Below are 20,028 nucleotides of genomic sequence, written 5' to 3'. Positions count from 1 at the left end.
TCAAGGACATGAGCTCCCCCACCATTGGAACACCGAGCACTTGAAGAAGTACTATGTGTAAGGACTCGCAACAATATCTTGTATGGAATTTGTGAACTTATTCGGTGAATAAAAACTGCCCAAGTGTTTATCTTGAAATTCTGCAAAGCCACCAACCAACTGCAGGGTAACGTCAAGTCTCTAGACTCACCGACCCCCAGTCCAACGAAGCTGAATCTCTAGACTCGCCGGGGGCCCAGGCCGGGCATTAGATCCAGAGCCCCTGACCTAGCCTCACGACAACGAAGTCGAATCTCTAGACTCATTGCGGGTTAAGGCCATGTCCCTAGACTGGCCGACCCCCTGTCCAACAAAACCGATTCCCTAAACTCACCGTGGGGCCCAGGCCGGGCATCAGATCCCAAGTCCATGACTTAGCCTCACATCTATGAAGTCGAATCCCTAGACTCGTTGTGGGGTAAGGCTAAGTTTTTAGACTAGCCAAACTCCCGTCCAACAAAGCCGAGTCCCTAGACTTGACGTGAGGCCCAGGCTGGGCATCAAATCCCAAGCCCATGACTTAGCCTCAGGTCTACGAAATCGAGTCCCTAGACTTGCCAATTCCCCATCCAACGAAGTTGAATCTTTAGACTCGCCTTGGGGCCCAGGCCAGACATCAGATCCAGAGCCCATGACCTAGCCTCACGACAACGAAGTCGAGTCTCTAGACTCGTTGCGGGGTAAGGCCAAGTCCTTAGACTTTCCGACCCCGTCCAACAAAACCGAATCTCTAGACTTGCCGTGGGGCCCAGGCAGGACACCAGATCCCAAGCCATGGCCTAGCCTCACGACAATGAATTCAAGTCTCTAGACTCACTGCGGGGTAAGGCCATGTCCCTAGACTTGCCAATCCCACGTCCAATAAAGTCGAGTCTCTAGACTCACCGTGGGGCCCAGGCCAAGCATTAGATCTCAAGCCCATGACTTAGCCTCACGTCTACGAAGTCGAGTCTCTAGACTCGCTGCGGAGTAAGGCCAAGTCCCTAGATTAGCCAACTTCCCGTCTAACAAATCTGAGTCCTTAGACTTGCCATGGGGCCCAGGTTGGGCATCAGATCTCGAGCCCATGGCTTAGCCTCAAGTCTACGAAATCGAGTCCCTAGACTCCCTGTGGGGTAAGGCCAAGTCCCTAGGCTCGCCGACCCCCTGTCCAACAAAGTCGAGTCCCTAGACTCACCGTGAGGCTTAGGCCGGGCATCAGATCCCGAGCCCATGACTTAGCCTCACGACAACGAAGTCGAGTCTCTAAACTCGATGTGACCTCTTGTCCAACAAATGCACAATAAGGTCAAGTCTCTTGACTTGCCAACTCCAAAAACTAAAAAATAAAATAAAATAAAAAGAGAAGGAGAGTTGAGATTCATTGTGAAGAGAGACAAAAAGTAAGACAAAAGTTGTTGGGAGAAACTTATTTCCATTTCATTTCATCAACAAAGTATACAACTCTTACAAAAACCAAAACAGAAAGTGTTATACAAAGGCCCTACAAAGCAAAAAAAAACATATTGCCCACGCCGGTCACTGCAGAGGAGGAGGCGGAGGAGCACTCGTGGGATACGGAGGATACCCTGGCTTTCCATAGTTCTTGACATAATCTTGTGCTTCAGCATTCGGGAGAAGGGAGGCCAAGTCTAGAGCATGCAAGTCCAGGCCGGGATTCTGGAAAAGGTGCTCGCTCAACTGGACAAGGCCCTCCTTGTAACCATAAGAATGGTCGCGTCCCGAATGGCGTTGGCCTTCAAGATCTGAGACCTGATCTCCCCAAAATGTTGCGCAACATCATCCAATTGAGACTTTAAGCCGGCAATCTCAATGTCGCGGGTCAAGAGGTCGATGTTTAGCCAAGTTACCGAGCAAGAGAGTTCACCAATGTGTTCATTCGCCTGACATAGTTGCTCCCTTAGGTACTGGGCTGTTTGGGTAATTTTGAAGTACCTGGCCAACAGCTTTAAGCGTTGTCTGGTAACCGAGGCCCGCCCTTGCTTAGACTCCTTCTACTTCTCTCGAGCAAACTCCAAATCTTGCTTCCCAATGGACCAAGTTCTGCCCGGCCGAGCCACGGGCCTCCTCGAGGCGTTGTCGCTCAGTCAACCATCGATCTGTGTTTTCCTCGACCTCACGCATAAGGCACCTTAGAACCTTCTTTTTCTACTGACGCCTCGCAACGACCTCCTGCAAAAGTTGGTGCTGCTCTTCCAAGAGTCGGTTCTGCTCCTCCAAGAGTTGGTTCTGATCCCTCAAGGACACCACATCGTGGATCAGCTCTTTGCACTCAATTCTGACCTTCTTAATCTACTGGGCCACCTGCTTCATTTTGTAGTACCCAAAGCGACCCAACGTCCCGAGCCCCCTATTAGCCTCCTCCAATTCCCTAAGCTCCTCTCTAATTGTTATAGCCAATAGGTCAATGACTTGCAAACAAAAGAACGATAAAAAAAAAAAAATGCCAAAGTACAAGACTGAAAGGACTCAAGGAAGTAAGCAAGGAAATGGGAAACCAAACCTGGGCAAAGAAGGGGGCGCAACATTTGCACGATGCACTCGGGAGCGGTAGCCTAGACCCTTTCTAGGTTTGAAGTTGAGGCTTGATTCCCGTCGACCTTAGCAGAAGTAGAGGGGCCAGCGATTGCCAAGAAAAATTTGGAGGCATACTCCAACTTTCAGTACACGGCCCGGGTGCGACCGTCGACAAAACTTCAAAGCTATCGTCATCACTTAACTCTATGACAAAGGGAGAATCCGGGGAACCTTCCGCATAATCAGCCCCATTTGGCTCGGGGAAGGAGGGCGGAGGGGAAACGGCCCTAGCATGAGGAAGGGCAATCCCGATCACCTCCTCTGAGTAACTGGTCACAGCGGCCCAACTTGACCTCCCCTTACTCCTCCTTCTCCTCTCCTCTCTATTCTCTTACGTCAGATTCGAAGTGAGGATGCTCTACTCCATCTTCCTCTTCTTCTCCATCTTCCTCTCCTCCTCCATTTTCCTATACATTTAAGGCCTTGGAAGGATCCTAAACCTCTTCCTGATGCCCAACTTCTAGATCTAGCCCTCCTTCCCTGCACCGAGCTTATGGGGTCTGCTGAGGAGAATCAAGTACTGGATTCTTCTCCAAAGTATCTTTGGAAGACACAAATGACTCAAATGTGTTGGGCCCACGAAGAGGGGATGCACGAAAGAACTGAAGAAGTGCGTTTGAAGGTTGCACGCATCCACCTTTTCTACGGAAGGAAATAGTTGATCGGGAAAGGACCCAGTTGAAGTAGGAAGAGGGGCTGCTGAAGAAGAAGAAGAAGAAGAAGGACCAGCGGTAGAACGTGACCCACTCGGAAAAGATGTGGTCCCCCACGTCGAAGGGACACTTGGCACACCGACTGCTGTCACTCTGGCCCATGAATATCCTGGCCCTGGGACGCCTCGGCACGGCTTCCCGACTCCCCAACACTCCCACCAAGTTGAGGTACTCTTCAACTGTCCCATAGAGGGCCATCTAGAAAAGAATGCAGCTGAACACCAAAAGTCCAAGCATTAGGATGGAGCTGCACCGGGGAGAGCTCAAGGTAATTGAGAACTTTGCAAATGGGACAGCATAACGGGAGACGAAGACTATTAACAAACATCAGAGGAAAAGGGCCGCATGTGTCATCATCCTGTCATGATTCACCGCATGCTCACCCTCGTAGGGATCTCCAAGATGGCGGAGGGAGGAATGTTGTACTTGGAGTGGAATTCCCTAAGATCGGCACTGGTAATTGAGGAAACCCAACGCTTCCCTACTAAGTATGGAGGTGCCGGAGTGGATGGAGCTTTAGGAGCCATGACAAATGGCATGAAATAGAAAGACAAGCACGACGACGAAAAGACGAGGATCGGAGAAAGACAATGGGCGTTCGCAGGGAGGAAAGTGCAAAAATGGAGGAAGAATGAGGCGTCTTGGGGGAGGTAGGGGAAGCAGTGAGGCGCACGGGAAACTAAGCAACTCTAGCAGTTACGGAGCCAGTGAGACGCAACGGGGATCACGAATTAATTATCGATGCGAGGATAAACTGTCAAGTCAAACGCATGGGAAGCATGAACCAATGGGGTTCCATAGGCGTGGAGAGGGAAGCGACTGACACATCAAATCAACCATTGGGGGAACGGGTTGGCGCGGGAACTAAGGAGACACATTTATTACATTGACAGGTGGTCTTAGGGATCTGAACTGATGGAAACCGAGTAGACGACCCTGGGAATCTACAATGACCAGCAGACGGGCACGGAGCACAGGTAAACAAAACCAGCGAACAAATAAATAAACCCAAAAAGACTCAACTGACGGGTTGCGCTCATATGGGAGAGCGTGTTGAATTTCCATCACATTTATGTGATAAAAATTCGTGGGGGTACTATGAGGGAGACCTTCTATGAAAAGGACTCCGGCCCAAATCACGAAGATCCCAAGCCACTCGAGGGGAGAATTGAAGCAAGCAAAGGGCCCAGACAGAGAAGCCCAACCAAGCCGATGACCGAGTTGTAAGCCCCGAAGATTTGGTTCTCAGGCCCCGCCCGGCATCAGGAAATAATCCCTGGGACTCAATAAATCGCCTGATCCCACAATATGAGCATGTGGCAAATAATATATTGTGGGATGCAGGCAGTGGGGCCTTCAATAATGGGGGACAATCCGATTTTAAAGAAAAAGACTCATCATGCACCTAATGAGTTGATAAAGTGGACCTGAGATAGTGGAATGATGACTTCGCACCAAATACCCCTTGGGAGTAGGACCCCAGCCAGGTATAAATGATAGCCTTCCCTCCAAGCGGAAGGTAGATTAAACTAATCTTACATTTTCTCTTCTACATTTAGTGTCGTTCATTATCAAGATCCTCACTAACTTTAGCATTGGAGTGACCTCAGGTGCTACCGGAGCACCCTTTTCAGCTTTATTTGCTGGCCCGGCTGATTTGGAATCGTGATGGAGTCCAAATGGTGAAACACGACATCAACAAACTGCAAGTATCATTTCTTATTAAAAATATATCACGTTTCCAAATAACAATTAACATGAAACATTTTAAATATAAGAATGCTAAAATCTCTTTAAACAATAAAAAATTACGATAAAAATTAAGATCATTTATTTTGCGTCGTTCTCTGGTTCGGTTCTCAACGACAAGACGCGAGTGTCTGAACACGTGGACCGGATATTTTGCAATATTCTGAGCACTAGATAAGACACACGAGTTCTCCACACGCCCTAATACGTGTTCCAGCTACAGCTATCCACGTTTCAATTGATCCTACGGTCCAAAAAAAGCCCATTCCATCTGGAATTCTTCAAGCAGTTCTTCACCGCCACTATATACATGATCGATCTCCCTCTCTCTCTCTCTTTCTCCCTCGCTGTACGCTTCTTCATTTCCATTCTTCTCAACAAATTACAATCAATTTCTCTGTTCTGAAATTCCAAGCGTCCCGCAGTTAACAATGTTTCTGAGACCTTTTTCAGTTTCAGCCTCTTCTCTCTCTTCAATGAGAGGGGATGCTCATGGACATAGAGGCTCATTTCTTTTCACAACTAGGACTGCTCCATCATCTGCATCTTCCTTGAACTATCCTTTCTCTTCGTCCACTGCTTCTGTAATCTTTAGCCAAAGATCAGGAAGTAACAAATTCGTTGTTTCTTCGTCAAGCGAGATAGTTGATGCACCTCTCACTGGAGTGTTGTTTCAGCCATTTGAAGAGCTCAAGAAGGACGCTCATGTTGTCCCGGTGTCCCCTCATGTTTCCATCGCTCGGCAGGGCTATTCAAAGGAGTGTGAAGCGGCCATCAATGAGCAGATCAAGTGCGTATATATATATATATATATATATATACATATATATTTTGTTTGTTATCTTCTGTTTGCATATCTCTCTGCATCGTCTTCCGTATATATAATGAAAAACGCTGTTTAATTTCTCTTAAATTTCTAATTCTAGAAGATAAAAATTGATCTGATTGTCGATGGATAATATCATATCAAGATAGTTTGGTATATAGGAGTATGTGAAATTATCATTTGATGTTTAAATGACGGGGAAAAAGATAAATTTTATTATTTATTTAATATATTAATACTCACGAGTGAGCTAAACTTCATTTTAATGGATGGACCCGACACGTATTTATTTTTTTTATAAAATAAAATATCTAATTAAATGGAATAAACTGAAGAGCTAGAGTTCGAATTCAGGATTTTTTTCTCTGAAATTATGTAAAATTTTCACTTGTTTCAAAAACTTAATCTAATCAGAAAAGGTATATTTTTATTATTTATTTTATATTGCAAGAGTGTATGAAAATCTAGGTGAACGAACTGTACCATTGATTTAAGATTTTGAAATAAGTGAGGATCGATTTCAGGAGGTATTAGAGTAATTTATTATCAAAAGCTAATATATTTTTATTAATCAGCTGCAGTTTTTTAACAGCAGGTTTGCAATATTTTGTTTGAACAATATTAAGGGTAAGTCTCAAATAGATAAGTTATATATTAACTAGAGTTTTATTATATAAATCAATTTTATGTACTCTTTACATATTTTATTAATGTAAAAGGTTAAAATATTTATTTTATATTAAAAAAAATGATACAGTTATTCATACTAATAAAGCGCATAAAAAGTATGCAAAAATACTGCACGTAGAGTTTTCCTTTTATAAAAAAGTGAATACCTGGCCTTGCCAGTTGCCCAAGCCCCTCTCTCTTCCAAAAATTCGCCTAAGACGCTCTCCCAAAACTTTTAGCAATTGCAAGGACAAGCAACTTTTAGCCATTAAATTTTTCTGGAATATATAGAATTTTGTCTGAGAACATGAAGAAGAAAATGGGTTTGGAGGTCATCGACGGTGGTGATGTGGTTTTTCTCTCAGTAGGTCATTTGGGCAAACTTACAGGACAAGAAGAACAAGGCAAAAGCTTTTCCTTCCTTTATAGAACACTAACGTCTTCTTCATTCCCACAAGAGATCCAGGGAGATATCTCCCTCCAGCACACAACAACCATTGTCCTTGCAATTAGAAGTCGCCATTAGCCGTTTTGTACACTCGTCGTTATAAGGGGCTGAAATATTGAGAATATATGTGGTATTTTTTTGTGTGTGTTTGGCCGCATAGAAAGGTAAGGAAACTAAAATGTGGAATGGGTTCCCAAAGTTCACTACAAATTGGACGATGATTGCTTTGATTTGTTGACCATTCACTTATGTTAATTTTATTGAATGTGAGAAGTTCCATAATATACCGTGGAGTATTGCTGATGTGGCCGGCTATTATTGAGGGCTATTAAAGCCCCATGAACAGAATGACGGTTCCAAAGTGGCACTCTTATTTTTTTAGAATAGCTTTATGAAACTTGTCTGTTTGTGCTTCTACAAATCATTTCTCATTTTCTTTATTCTTAGAAGTTAGTACCCTTATCTATACGGATTTCTCATTTTTTCTCACGCTGTGCTAGTTGCTTTGTGTTACAGTGTGGAATACAATGTGTCATATGTGTACCATGCCATGTTTGCGTTCTTCGACAGGGACAACATAACTCTCAAGGGCCCCGCCAAGTAAAAAAATCAGCCTTATTCTGACTTGTGATTTATTGATGTATTCATACGAGTTAATGCATGGCTGGCTAATTAATTTGTTGCGATGATCAGGTTTTTCAAGGAATCAAGTGAAGAAGAAAGAGAGCATGCTGAAAAGTTGATCAAATACCAGGTTGGTCCCAAATGTCTAGAAAAGATGGTTTCTTTTTAATGTGGTTTTGTGTTTGGTTGGAAGATCTAACATTACTCTGTCGTAATTAATTAGAACATACGCGGTGGAAAAGTACTACTACATTGTATAGTAACGCCCCCATCAGAATTCGAGGATGAAGAGAAAGGAGATGCTTTGTATGGTGAGATTCTTCACCTGTCCTCGATCATCATGCATATAGATGTGTAAGAATATGGCTTGACAGTCCAATATCTCTGGTTTACATACAGAGATCGAGATATATATTATATATGCCTTTTCTTTTGATTCGATGAAGTTGATCAATTGCCAAAAAGGAAATGAACACGAGTTGGAAACCAACCTCTTCTGCCATTTCCGAGAGACATTGCCCTTTTAGCTATATGTGTTTTCATTAATTGCATGGAGGCGACAATCTGTGTTTATATTTCGAGAAAATGATGTAATTTACTCATTCCAACAACTTGGTACCTCGTTTTTGTTTCAGCTATGGAATTGGCATTGGCTTTGGAGAAGTTAACGAACGAGAAGCTTCTGAGCTTGCACAATGTAGTATACGCATTCACCTTTCTGGGTCATTTTAGCATTGTTTACCCTTGTTCCTCCTAAGAGATAACCCTTTTTGTTTTTGTTTTTTTTACGAACGACAGGTAGCAGATTGTAACAATGACCCCCAAATGACAGAATTCATTGAGAGCGAGTTTTTAAAAGAGCAGGTGAGCCTTGAGTTCATTTCTTCATAGTCTGTGATGCATTGGCGATGATATAAGCAAATTCTTTTTTCTCTAAATGGTGCCTTAAAAGAATCTCTCGTCCTTAATTTCCTATAAAGCAAGAAAACACAAACAAACAATGAAGAAGGATGGAAAGACGTCTTATATTTATGTTTGAAAAACGTATTTCCTGGTTATTTTATAGGTTGAAGCCATTAAGAAGATATCAGAGTATGTTGCTCAATTGAGGATGGTCGGTAAAGGACACGGTATGATTCAGATTTCAAGGATTGACAATTCACTGCCCTTTTTTTTTTTTTTCTTTTTCTTTTTTCATTTTTCAAAGAACACCTTCCGTTTCTTCTTCCTCAATCCCCTCCTTTACAGTTTTTTGAAGTGCATTTATTGTTTGGTGGCTTGCAGGAGTGTGGCACTTTGATCAGATGCTCCTCCATAAGGGTGAAGAGGCATTTTGAAGAATCCTGGTGTTGTTTTAGCTCTTAGTTAGAGTCTACTCCGTACTGCTGAAGTGGTTTTATTTGTATGGTAACTGTTTTAAGTGAACTGTGAAGATGATTAGAGTGAAAAATCCGAGAGAATAAGACTTGTTACAGCTAAATACATTAAACTTCTTTGTGAAATATTAGGATTGATCTCAGCTGTAATAATAGCGAATATGTTATATTAATTAATACATTAAACTTGTTATATTTAAAGTTTTGTTAAACCCTCCACAAATTTCTATACATTGCATGAATAGATATTTCGGGCTCTCTTCAACTTCAATCACAAATAGTACACAAAATGGCTCTCTGATAGTTGTGGCTGGTGTCAACCGCCCTACAAGGCATTGTGGTTCCTTCTGCCATCATGTCAGCCTAGACAGTATCGCTTAACCTACTCACAAGAGAACCGATCAGTCGATCCTGAGGTAGGATCGTAGGACTACAATTTCGATCTATGGTGTTAACTCGGTCAATGTACCGAGATGTTCCAGCTCGGTTCGGTTCTTCAATGCCTTTAAGAAATCCCTATCTCCTTTTCTTTTCATTCTTGGTAGTGCAATGCTGTTAAGGCTACTGAAGGTCTGGTAAAAAATACCACCTGGGCAAACCGTCCACACACTTCAGTAAAAACAGCAATCCAAAAATCCCAATGTCTTAATTTGCCTATAACTCAAAATCTCAACTCTGCCAAGATTAAATCTTGGCCTCCCAATCACTCTTTGGACAAATAATAAAAAAAAAAAAAACATCCCTGGACAATGATATCCGATATAGAATCCTAAAAGAACTTTCAGGTTCGAAATCAAAGTTCTTTCATAGGCTAGGAGATAACTCTGATCAGATCCGTAGCAAGCACAACCCCATCCTACTCTATAACAACCCAATGTGCGCATCACATTGCACAGAGAGCGCCCTCCAACTCCTTGTTCTGAAACATTACATTATGAACTCCTCCTTGCCTGCTGACTTTCTGTTACAGGAAAGATCTCCCATAACTGATATCAGTTTAAAATATTTGTTTTTATTCTAATATGTGCAGCTAGATTAGGAAAAAGAACACCCCGCCACTACACGTGCAGTAGGTACGAGATTCTCAGATCTTTAATACCTGATTAATTTTCAGGTAATCCCATCTAACATGCATTACAACGATTGAGACCAGTGCTTAAAATAATCACCATAAGAGAGTGTGTGAAGGCCAAACTGCTTTTCCAATAACAGCAAATTAAAAGATTGAAGCGCCAATGGCAACAAAAGATTAGGGAAAAGTTCTTTCACAACTCCAAAAGACTATCTTAACAAATGAGAGGGAAAAAAAGTATTATACAAACAAAAGAAAATGAAAGATGAAATACATCGAATGGCAATCTAGCTTTTCTAAATGAGCAATCCTAAAAATCAATGCCTGGTGTGTGCTTCTCAGTCATGAATGATGGAGTGAATTAGTATGGAGGCCTCGTCTGGCGGGGTAGCCGCATCATCTGGTCATTAAGATCATATCAAAATGTCAATCTATGCACAGAACATATTCAACTAGGCTAAATCATGTTGAAAAGATTACATATATATAAAGAAATTTCCCTAATAAACTTGAGGGTAAATCGTTGCTGTCCCTGAAGGCAGGGCTGATGTTGGCAGAATCTGTCTACTTCATTTGGAAAGATTGGAACCTGAGATCCTTTACTGAAAAGCCCACAATAAATGCTGATGTTCCAACGAAAATACTAGACTATGTCATGATAAGAATCGGCTCTATGAAGGCTTTCTTAAAAAACTCACTGAACAATGGATTGATTGATACTTGGGGACTAATTGATTTTACCCAGTAGGGATAAAGGAGCTATTTTAGTGGATGCATGTCGCTTCGATGAAGGGGAGCCACTGCCTATGTTATTGATGCGTTATCAGGTCAATGTGTGTTGACTGTTGTATCTTGACTGGCTTCTGGGGCTGAGAACGTTCTTACTAATATGCAGGCTTTGTTAAGAATTGCTAGATTATTGCTTCTGCTGCTATTGACGCGTACATGGGCCTTGTTAATGCTGTTGGTTTGTTAAGAACACACGGGGTATGGCCTATGGGTAATCTTGGCTTTGTTTTGTGGATCTGTTCGAATGGTCTAGCATTATTTTGTGTTGCTCAGTTGCTTTATATAGGGGTGGTTGTCCCCGGGATTGCCAAGATATATTCTTGGACTTTGTAATCTCCGTCCGTTTGCCATAAGATTATCTTCATCATAATAAAGATAATAAAACCCTTGATGACACAGAGTCAGAGAACTCAGAACGAGTCCCAAGTCTCGGATGAACTATGAAGTTTCATATCTGACAGCATCCCATAAAAATGTTGGAAATTGGAATATCAAGTCACATTAAAAAAGAAAATTGTAAATGGTGCTTTATTTAGTTGATTTTACCAAAAACAGTCTAATATTGCCGTAAATGCATAATGTCTAAAAGGATTTACCTTGAAGTGGAGCAGGCAAGTGGGAGACTATCTTTTCGATGATACCTCCACCACCACTCTCCTCTTTTGACTTCCCTTTCTGGACCCGTACACCTTTACTATCACTACCTGCATCTTCCTCTGCTTTAGAGCCCCTATTGTCACCTTCTTCCACCTTTTGTTTACTATCTTTCCCTGCTTTCGGACTATGGGAAGAGACCAAGTTGGAGATAAGATGGCTTATAAACCCACCTCCCTTATCATCATGATCAACACCCTCCTCACTCACGATGCCTCTCTTCTCTTCATCATCTTTTTCCCCGGTTTTTTCTTCTTGACCTTCCCCTCCAGACACCAAGTTAGAGAGAAGATGGTTTATAAATCCACTTGTCCTTTCTTCTCCTCCTTTAGCTCCATTTTCTTTCTTCTCAGCTTCCTCTTCACGATCATCTACCTCTTTGGAGCCTCCTTTTGGAGTGAGGTTCATGGAATGCTCCAGGCTTTCAGCTCCTAGTAGATCTTCCATTTTCCCGGCCCTTCTGTAATCTTGTTTCTCTTTTACTTTCCTTCCTCGGGTTCAGTCTCTCTTATGGGTTCGAGAATTTTTCCTTTGGGCTCCAGGACTAGATATTTATCACATTCAGAATAGGCAGGGGGACAAACGTCCTCGTCCAAAGAGTCGCATACATAGGGAGAAGCTGAGATCTCGTTACACGTATTTTGCAGCTCCTGTCTCATGAAAGCCTTTTCGCCTATTAGCAGGTCACACGTAACACCCTGGTGAAGATATTATAATATTAACGAAGAGCATCCTCGGCCCAATATGTCGGTAGAAATTGTCGTAGAGCTTGGAGTTTCGAAAATCTTGTCTTACATCCGGTTAAATGATTAGCCAGTTTGAAAATGTGTTTATTTTTCATGTTCGGATGTTTTTGTCATGGAAAGAGAGAGGAAAAATACTAATATTCGTTTTAAAAGGAAAAAGAAGAAGAAAATTTGTCAGTAGGTTCATCTGCCAAATAACCAAAGTTACCAAACTAATGATAAAATTGGGCTAAAAAGCGAATTTTTACATCTAATTTTGCCATCCTCTCATACAAACAAAAGCATATTCTTGCATTAGTACCAGAATCCGACTGTCCAAGGTGAAATGACTCCAAATTTGACGAGAGAAAAACATGTAGTTGAATGCAAAAAGATTGTCCAGAACATGACAAATTTGCCACATGAAGGGAAGGGAAAATTGTGAAGTCATTTCCTTACAACCTTCAAGATTATGAGATCATCCTTACAAATTTGCCACATGAACTGGACCGGAGAAGGTCCTTCTCTGGCCTCCCTTCGCGTTTTCTTGCCTGCTTCCCTTGGCAGCAGAATCAGCCTGGACTTCCTCCGTTACCATATTGAAATCAGAGACTGTCCAATTCCACTTGTCTTAAACTTGGATGCTAAGGTTGTAGAAAATTCTAAATATTCTCTGCTAAAAAAAACCCCAATGGGTGATATAGATTATAGGGGCATATGAACTTATAAACCAATGTTTTACAGAATGCAAATACTTCTTGTTTGAACTTCCCAAGGGAATTTTTATGAACCAAGTACCTTACACCATTTACCAATTCAAACTCCCCAAAAAAGATAATCCTATAAAGATGTCATAACAATCTTAATTAACCAAGCAGATTCTATCAATTAATACACTCAAATGTTCCAAGATTATCGAGCAAGATCGTTAGTTTTACCCCTTGCTATTTTTCAGCTCAAACAAGCAGAAAAATTAATTGAAATCCTGAAGTAGAAGCAAGTATTTACCTTGACATCCTTATTCCAAAGCTTGATGTATGAATCAAGAGGACAGCACTCCCCACCACATGTTACCTGACACATTGCTTGTTCTACATTTAAAACCTTCCATGGGCCATGGCCTTAACCCAGATATAATTTTAACCAATTGGTATCTGCCTCACAATACACACACAAACATGACATTAGTTTGATGACCAGTTCTAGACATGTAGCAATACCATTTCAAATGGACACGCATAGAAAGAGAATTAACAGAGTATTGACCCTCAGAAATAAATGGCAAACATCTTATTTGGAACTTTTTCGTAAGCATCCTCCAATAGTTGACTAATCACGACTTACATGAACCCCTAGATTTTTTTTTTTTTTAAAGAAATGAGGGTGGCACCTCCATGTATTAATAAAAAACCCTCACTAAGGTGGAGGAATAACCATGATTACAACTCCAAAACAAAAAAGAAAACTCCCCTCAAAAAACAAGGCTACTTAATGAATGTAAGGTAAACCCTATCTATCCATACGAACAAGCCCATGAAATCTCCCCGGACCAAAATCATCTCCTAAAAAATCCTTTACCCGACCATTAACCCCTTCTTTCGCCAAAAAATTAGCAACCATACTAGACTCTCTAAAAATATGTCACACTCGAGCCTTGAGAGAAGTAATAAGACCCAAAGCTTCCTCCCAAAAATCCCACAAATACCAGTAATTACAAGTCCCCGACAAAAACCATCCCACCACTACCTTCGAATCAGATTCTGCTAAGACATCCCTCAACCTAATTAAGAAAGCATTAGCTCCTGTTGAGCCTCCCCTTCCTTTTAACAGAAGATAAATCATAAGTCGATACAGGCCATAATGATGTGTTGCGTCCCCTATGCATCGACATTAATCTTGTACCGGTTGGGCGCAAAAGTGACCAAAACAACAACAACAACAAAGGAGAAACACCAGTTGAGTGAACATACATAAGATCTTTTGGTATGCATTTGTTTGGCATGTGGTCATATTCCAACAGAGGATAAATAAATAAAAGATAACATTTTTCAGAACATATCAATGAAAAAAAGTAGGGGGAGTGATCTTACCGATGCGCCGGTTGCCTATAATTCAAGAGAGAGTGTGTTTGTGTGTGTGTGAAGAAAACTTGTTGGGTTTGTGATTTTGAGTAAAAACGATTGGTGATGTAGAGGAGGTCGATGAGAGTTATGGGGATTGGAGGTTTCTTGAACCAGATATCCAAGAGGTTGGAACTTGGAGTAATTGATATGGATTATTATGGATGCCATTCTGGGGAGACAGAGGTCAGTAGGGAAAGTTGATGGTCATGGTGGATTCTGGGGATGGAGGACCGAATTTTTGGGCTCTTTGGGCTCAATCTTTCATCTATTATAAACCCACTCTGACAAATGCCCCATTGGGCTGAAAGGCCCTTCCTTATAGGTAGGTTTACATCCTCTTCCGGACCAAGATGATCACGTTCTTGCTCATATTTTGAGGAGCGGTGAGGTTTTGGTCGGAAACTTTGGAATAATACCATATATATAGTTATGGTGCTGCAAGTTTCACATATTTTTTAACAAAAAGAGTAACGTTTTGTTTATTAAAAAGTTAAATTTTTTTATGTAAGTCTAATATTTACTTACTTTTAAAAAAAAAAATACGTAAAATTTACATATTCTATTACTATAAATATCATTTTTTATTTTAGTGACTCAATAAAAGATTTTAAGAGTAATTAATAAGCAGTGTAAATGATACATGACAATCATAGTTATTATTCAGTAGTTTTGGTCATTTTGGATGAGTTTGGCTTGTCTTGTTAAGAATTTATTGTATATATTAATTAAAAAATGAATAGATAAGATTGATGCTCCGTTTGAATAATAGAAATGTTTTATCTTATTTCATTGTAAAAGTATTTTTTTTTATTATTTTACTTAAAACAATCTTGTCTATATATTTTTTAAGCAGAATGTATCTAGTAAAATTTGAAAGGACGTCAGCAAAACTCGTTTTGAATTACGGATATATAAAATTTTTAAGTTGAGTCTAATATCAAAATATTAAACTTTTAAATTAATTTTAAAAATAGTAAGACTGTGTTTGGTTTTCAAACTTAACAGAATTTAACATTTAAATATTCAAATAAAATTTAAACTCAGTTAAATGGATTTTATATAACTCTTTTTATTACTTAATTTATTATTATTTATAAAAAATTTAATTCAACTCATTTTAACATGCGAAGTCTAATTTTATGTTGCTTGAAATAAACACAATTTAGCCTTAGGTTGCTTGAGACACGCAATTTAGCAGGGAAGCAAAAGGCAGAATACAAAAGTTAGTGGAGGAGCTCAAGCACAGCAGCTTTAAAAGCCAGACTTTTGGATATGTGGAGGCCACTCCTTCCTTGGGATGCACCTCGTCTCCTGTTCTGTTGAGGATAGAAAAAGGGTCACTGAAAAAAGAAAAAGTTGGAAAGTCGATCGCACAACGAATAAATAAAAGGTTAAGCAACGCATCGGACTTCCCAGTTGCCACTGTAACGTTCGTTGCAGCAGCAGCAGCACAAGCGAATTCCAATCGTTTGGTATTTATTCACGCAGAGTTCCCTAACCAAATCTTTCACAGTAAGCAGTCCAACAGAAGGACAGGAGACCCATAGCAAATGGCTGCTTGTCGACGATTTCTCACCATTCTTGTTCTGACGAACATCTTGGTTTCGTTCACTACCCCAACATATTCTCGTTCCTCTGACAAAGTTACCGTCTCGCTTTACTATGAAACTCTGTGTCCTTATTGTGCGAATTTCATAGTGAGTTATCTGGTGAAGATCTTCCAGAACGACCTCATCTCCGTCGTCAATCTCAGGATGATCCCGTGGGGCAACGCCTGGATCCAATCGGACGGCACCTTCGTTTGCCAGGTCACTTCTCCGTCTCCGTCTCCATCATCGTCATCTTCCTCCTCTGTGTGTGTGTGTACACATATATTCATTTGGGATTGTTTATTTGGTTTTTAAGTATTACATTTCAATTATTCTCTGGTGATTGATGAAAAAAAAAAGAAAAACTTAATCTTAATAGTGGGAAGAAAGCACAAGCTGCAGCTAATTGTCCTATTCTTGTACTCATTTTTATATTCCTATCCTAACCGGTAATTGATTAGAAATCCAATTAAACGCGAGCAAGTAAACCTGCAAACAATTATCATGTGTTCTATTAACATGCGTAATAAATCCGTTGATTTGTAGTTAATTGATGTGTCTTTGATCACTTTGTGTTAACAAAATGGTGGGTAACAAATTGTAGGTTCTAATCTTTACAGAGAAATCCTCAGAAGTTGTAGATATAATTACTATAAATTTTCATGAAAGAGAAAAATCGATATAATCACTGCTACACGTAACATACATTATGCAGAAAAATACAATAAAATGCATTATAAATTATTTTATTTCAACTCTATTTATAGTAATGATAATTAATGAGTGGTAGGAGGTACTTAAGCCTATCATTATCTTTTAAATTAAGTTTTCTGTTCTGGCGGTTGACTGTGTAAACTTTAACACGTCTATACCGACAGGGCACGGGGCAATTCATGGTGGCCTTTAATGTATTATGGGTCCCCTGCACCAGCCATTAGGTATTAAAAATAAACAGAAGCAACTGATTTAGTAAAAGCAAACAAACAAACAAACAAACAACAAAGATGTTCATTATGTATTGTGCTGTAATTAGATAAATTTCTTACCGCAAAAAGTTATATTTATTTCAATTAATATCCATTTTTACCAATTTTGCAGCATGGGCCAGATGAATGCTTGCTGAACACCATTGAAGCCTGCACCATTACTATCTATCCTGATGTGGTAAGGCCCTCCAACGCCTTAAAGAGGGGGGCAACCTTTGATTGTGATCTTCAGTGACCCCACTGACTGATTAGTAATACTAATTTTCATGTTTGTAAATCAAAGAAATGAGCTTTTGGCACGGTTGATAAGTTAGCACAAGAGCTTATGATTATAGTTGAAAATGAAACATGTTTGCTGACCTGTATATGTTTTGGTATCAATTTGTATATGTTTTGGTATCAATTTGAGTCTGGTGCAGGTCAGGCATTTTCGATTTATACACTGCGTTGAGCGTCTCAGCTTGGAGGGCAAGCACAATGAGTGGACCAATTGCTTTGATATGACAGGTTTGGGAACTGTACCAATAGATTGCTACAATAGTGGCTATGGAAACAGGGTTAGTTTCACTTGCTAATATATAGCATGTTTGGTCCAATGCCTATGTGCGTGCCCTCTTCATTGTTTTTCATTAGCTAAGTCCATATTTATTTTGATCACCAGATTGAACAAAAACATGCTACGGAAACTGCTCAGCTTAATCCACCTCATAGATTTGTGCCATGGGTTGTCGTGAATAATCAACCACTCCAAGAGGTTGGTCAATCTTTGGTCTTTGGCCTTCGAGAAATGTTGTTCTTTACTCTTAATTTTGTTATCTTCAATCATATCTATTCATTGCATTTTATTTTCAATGTCTTTTACTTTGAGTTTTAGACCTATAAAATCATTTAAACTTTGTCATATTAATTATTATGATGAAGAACGAAAAGCAACATTGCTCTAGACCTTTTTTTCAGTTCTTTTCTGAATAGTATCTTTCTTGAGGCAGGACTACGGAAATTTTATGAACTATATTTGCAAGGCTTACAAAGGCAATCCTAGACCTGAGGCCTGCATATCACTTACGTTTCAAATGGACTCGACTGAGAAAGCAAATTCCCTCCATCCAGTTTGCTATGCAGATAAAGCAAGGAACTTTACATCATCCGCAGCAACAGGAAATGAAAATATCCCAAGACCGGCAAACGATTCTTGGACACACCGGGGATGAAGATGGATCTTTCATGATTCATTAAAATCTACGTCAATACAAAACTTTATGTTATCATGGCTGGTCCACCTGATGCTTTAATGATTATTTATTGGCTGAGTTCATACATACTGTTGTAAGACTCTCTCTTCTTGATTGAAGTTATTTATATATGGCCCAACTAGTTTTTACATCTCTTTACTGGTTTGGTCTATTTATATGAATGACAATTTGGCAACATATGATGATGAGTGATGTGATGATTTAGCTTTTTGGAAGTCTGATTTATCCCTTCAAAATTCCCATTTCACAGTTCTGTTTCAAATTGGTATTTGGTATGATTCACCGACCCGTGTAGAATGAGAAAAGAAAAAAAGTTATTTTTCCTTCTTTACAATGATGAAAAGAACTTGTGGGTCGTCAACTGTCTTCTGGAAAAGGGCGCAAAAGGATTTTGATGGGATGTGACCAGGTACGAGTGGGCTGCAAGAATCTCGGTATAATTTCTGGAAAAAGTAATACTACACCAACCGAAGATTTATCCCGAATTTATGTCTCAAAATGTATATTTTATTTTTATTTCATGTATTTCTTTAATTATTATAAATATTTATAAAAAAAAATAAAAAATTTACAATATTATTAAAAAATATTTTTTTAATCATTAAGTAAAAAAAAAAAAAATTTCGGGACACATTTTCAAGACACACTTTCGAGACATTTAGCATTTCTGTTCTGGAAAAGACTACTCTTTCTGTTGGGATGATTAAAAAAATACTTTTTAATAATATTATAATTTTTTATTTTTTTAAATATTTAAAAATATTAAAAAAATACTAATATAACTAACGCGGGTGGAGCCGGGAGCGATGGCCACCCATAATTTCTAGCTAACAATGATGCACACAATATTTTTACAACTATTTAGCGTAACTATTTATTAAAATGAGTACATATATATATTTTATAAAATGATGGTATTTTTATAAATTATTTTATAAAAATATTCTTTATTTAAAATATGATTATGTAAAGGAAAATGATGATACATGTGTCATTTTCCAGAATCCTGTTCAAACCTGCCAATATACACGTAATGTCAACATATTTACAGTCTTACAGATGATGCAGTGTCTCTCTCGTTTGGAGCAGTATCGACAATCCAAAGACCAAAAGTACCCAAATGGCTTTCTCAGCGAACTTGGATTCATTTGGAGCAGAAAATGAAAAACCACGAAGAGGGTCATTTGCTTTGCTTTTTACCCTTCTTTTTCCTCGGAAATTTAGAAATTCAATAATGAGGAAAGAGATTTGAGTCCTTTTGGATGGACCACTCCACATGAGTGGTTTAAAAACTGTGGTGGGAAAGGAGGGAAGTGACGCTGGAACGGGTACATTTTGACCCATTGCCATTGGATTCATTTATAGGTGATGAATTATTTTATTTGTAAAGGAAATTTTTACACACTATACTACTATCTCACTTTCATCCTATTAAGTATGATGTGACACATTTATCACTATTAAATAATTATTTATTACATATTTCTGTATTATCTAATGGTGATAAATATGCCAGATATTACTTAGTATAATCAAAATAAGACGAGAGTGTGATGTATAATATTACTCATTTGTAAATCGGTATTTAAAATATAGAAAATTCTATATATCATACTACCTTCCCACTTTCATCATACTAAGTATGATATGACACATTTATCATCATTAAATAATCATTTATTACATGCTTCTTTATCATCTAATAGTGATGAATGTGTCACATACTACTTAATATGATTAAAATAGGATGACAGTATGATGTATAATATTACTCTTAAAATATATCATTCACATTACTTATATGGTAATTTTTTAT

The 20,028-nt window shown here is 39.3% G+C and overlaps 3 protein-coding genes across 5 annotated transcripts; 2 read left to right on the top strand and 1 right to left on the bottom strand.

Annotated features, from left to right (window-relative positions):
• Positions 1–5,494: 5,494 nt before the first annotated feature.
• Positions 5,495–9,214, top strand: LOC121264633 (ferritin-3, chloroplastic-like). Of its 2 annotated transcripts, none has more exons than XM_041167903.1 (8): positions 5,495–5,868; positions 7,538–7,621; positions 7,715–7,775; positions 7,869–7,956; positions 8,281–8,342; positions 8,444–8,509; positions 8,712–8,775; positions 8,930–9,214. In XM_041167903.1, the coding sequence occupies exons 1-8, from the start codon at positions 5,510–5,512 to the stop codon at positions 8,980–8,982; spliced, it is 837 nt and encodes a 278-aa protein (XP_041023837.1). In that variant the 5' UTR covers positions 5,495–5,509; the 3' UTR covers positions 8,983–9,214. The 2 variants fall into 2 exon arrangements, with proteins under 2 accessions (XP_041023837.1, XP_041023836.1); XM_041167902.1 differs by lacking the exon at positions 8,930–9,214 and adding an exon at positions 8,863–8,916 and having other exon boundaries at positions 8,712–8,822.
• A 513-nt stretch (positions 9,215–9,727) lies between these two features.
• LOC121264631 lies at positions 9,728–14,510 on the bottom strand. Of its 2 annotated transcripts, XM_041167901.1 has the most exons (4): positions 14,352–14,510; positions 13,270–13,415; positions 11,479–12,209; positions 9,728–10,493 (listed from the first exon to the last, which is right to left on the bottom strand). In XM_041167901.1, exons 3-4 carry the CDS (start codon positions 11,981–11,983, stop codon positions 10,432–10,434), a joined length of 567 nt encoding a protein of 188 aa, XP_041023835.1. In that variant the 5' UTR covers positions 11,984–12,209; positions 13,270–13,415; positions 14,352–14,510; the 3' UTR covers positions 9,728–10,431. The 2 variants fall into 2 exon arrangements, 1 of the variants encoding a protein (XP_041023835.1); XR_005940536.1 differs by lacking the exons at positions 9,728–10,493; positions 11,479–12,209 and adding an exon at positions 12,553–12,934.
• Positions 14,511–15,572: 1,062 nt separating this feature from the next.
• On the top strand, positions 15,573–18,342 carry LOC121264630 (gamma-interferon-responsive lysosomal thiol protein-like). The gene is made up of 5 exons (XM_041167900.1): positions 15,573–16,192; positions 17,072–17,137; positions 17,379–17,516; positions 17,621–17,713; positions 17,949–18,342. Exons 1-5 carry the CDS (start codon positions 15,935–15,937, stop codon positions 18,168–18,170), a joined length of 777 nt encoding a protein of 258 aa, XP_041023834.1. The 5' UTR covers positions 15,573–15,934; the 3' UTR covers positions 18,171–18,342.
• The last annotated feature ends 1,686 nt before the right edge of the window (positions 18,343–20,028 follow it).

This window comes from Juglans microcarpa x Juglans regia, chromosome 5D (assembly GCF_004785595.1).
Source record: "Juglans microcarpa x Juglans regia isolate MS1-56 chromosome 5D, Jm3101_v1.0, whole genome shotgun sequence".
Lineage (NCBI taxonomy): Eukaryota > Viridiplantae > Streptophyta > Magnoliopsida > Fagales > Juglandaceae > Juglans > Juglans microcarpa x Juglans regia.
This window is presented reverse-complemented; position numbering and strand designations above follow the sequence as displayed.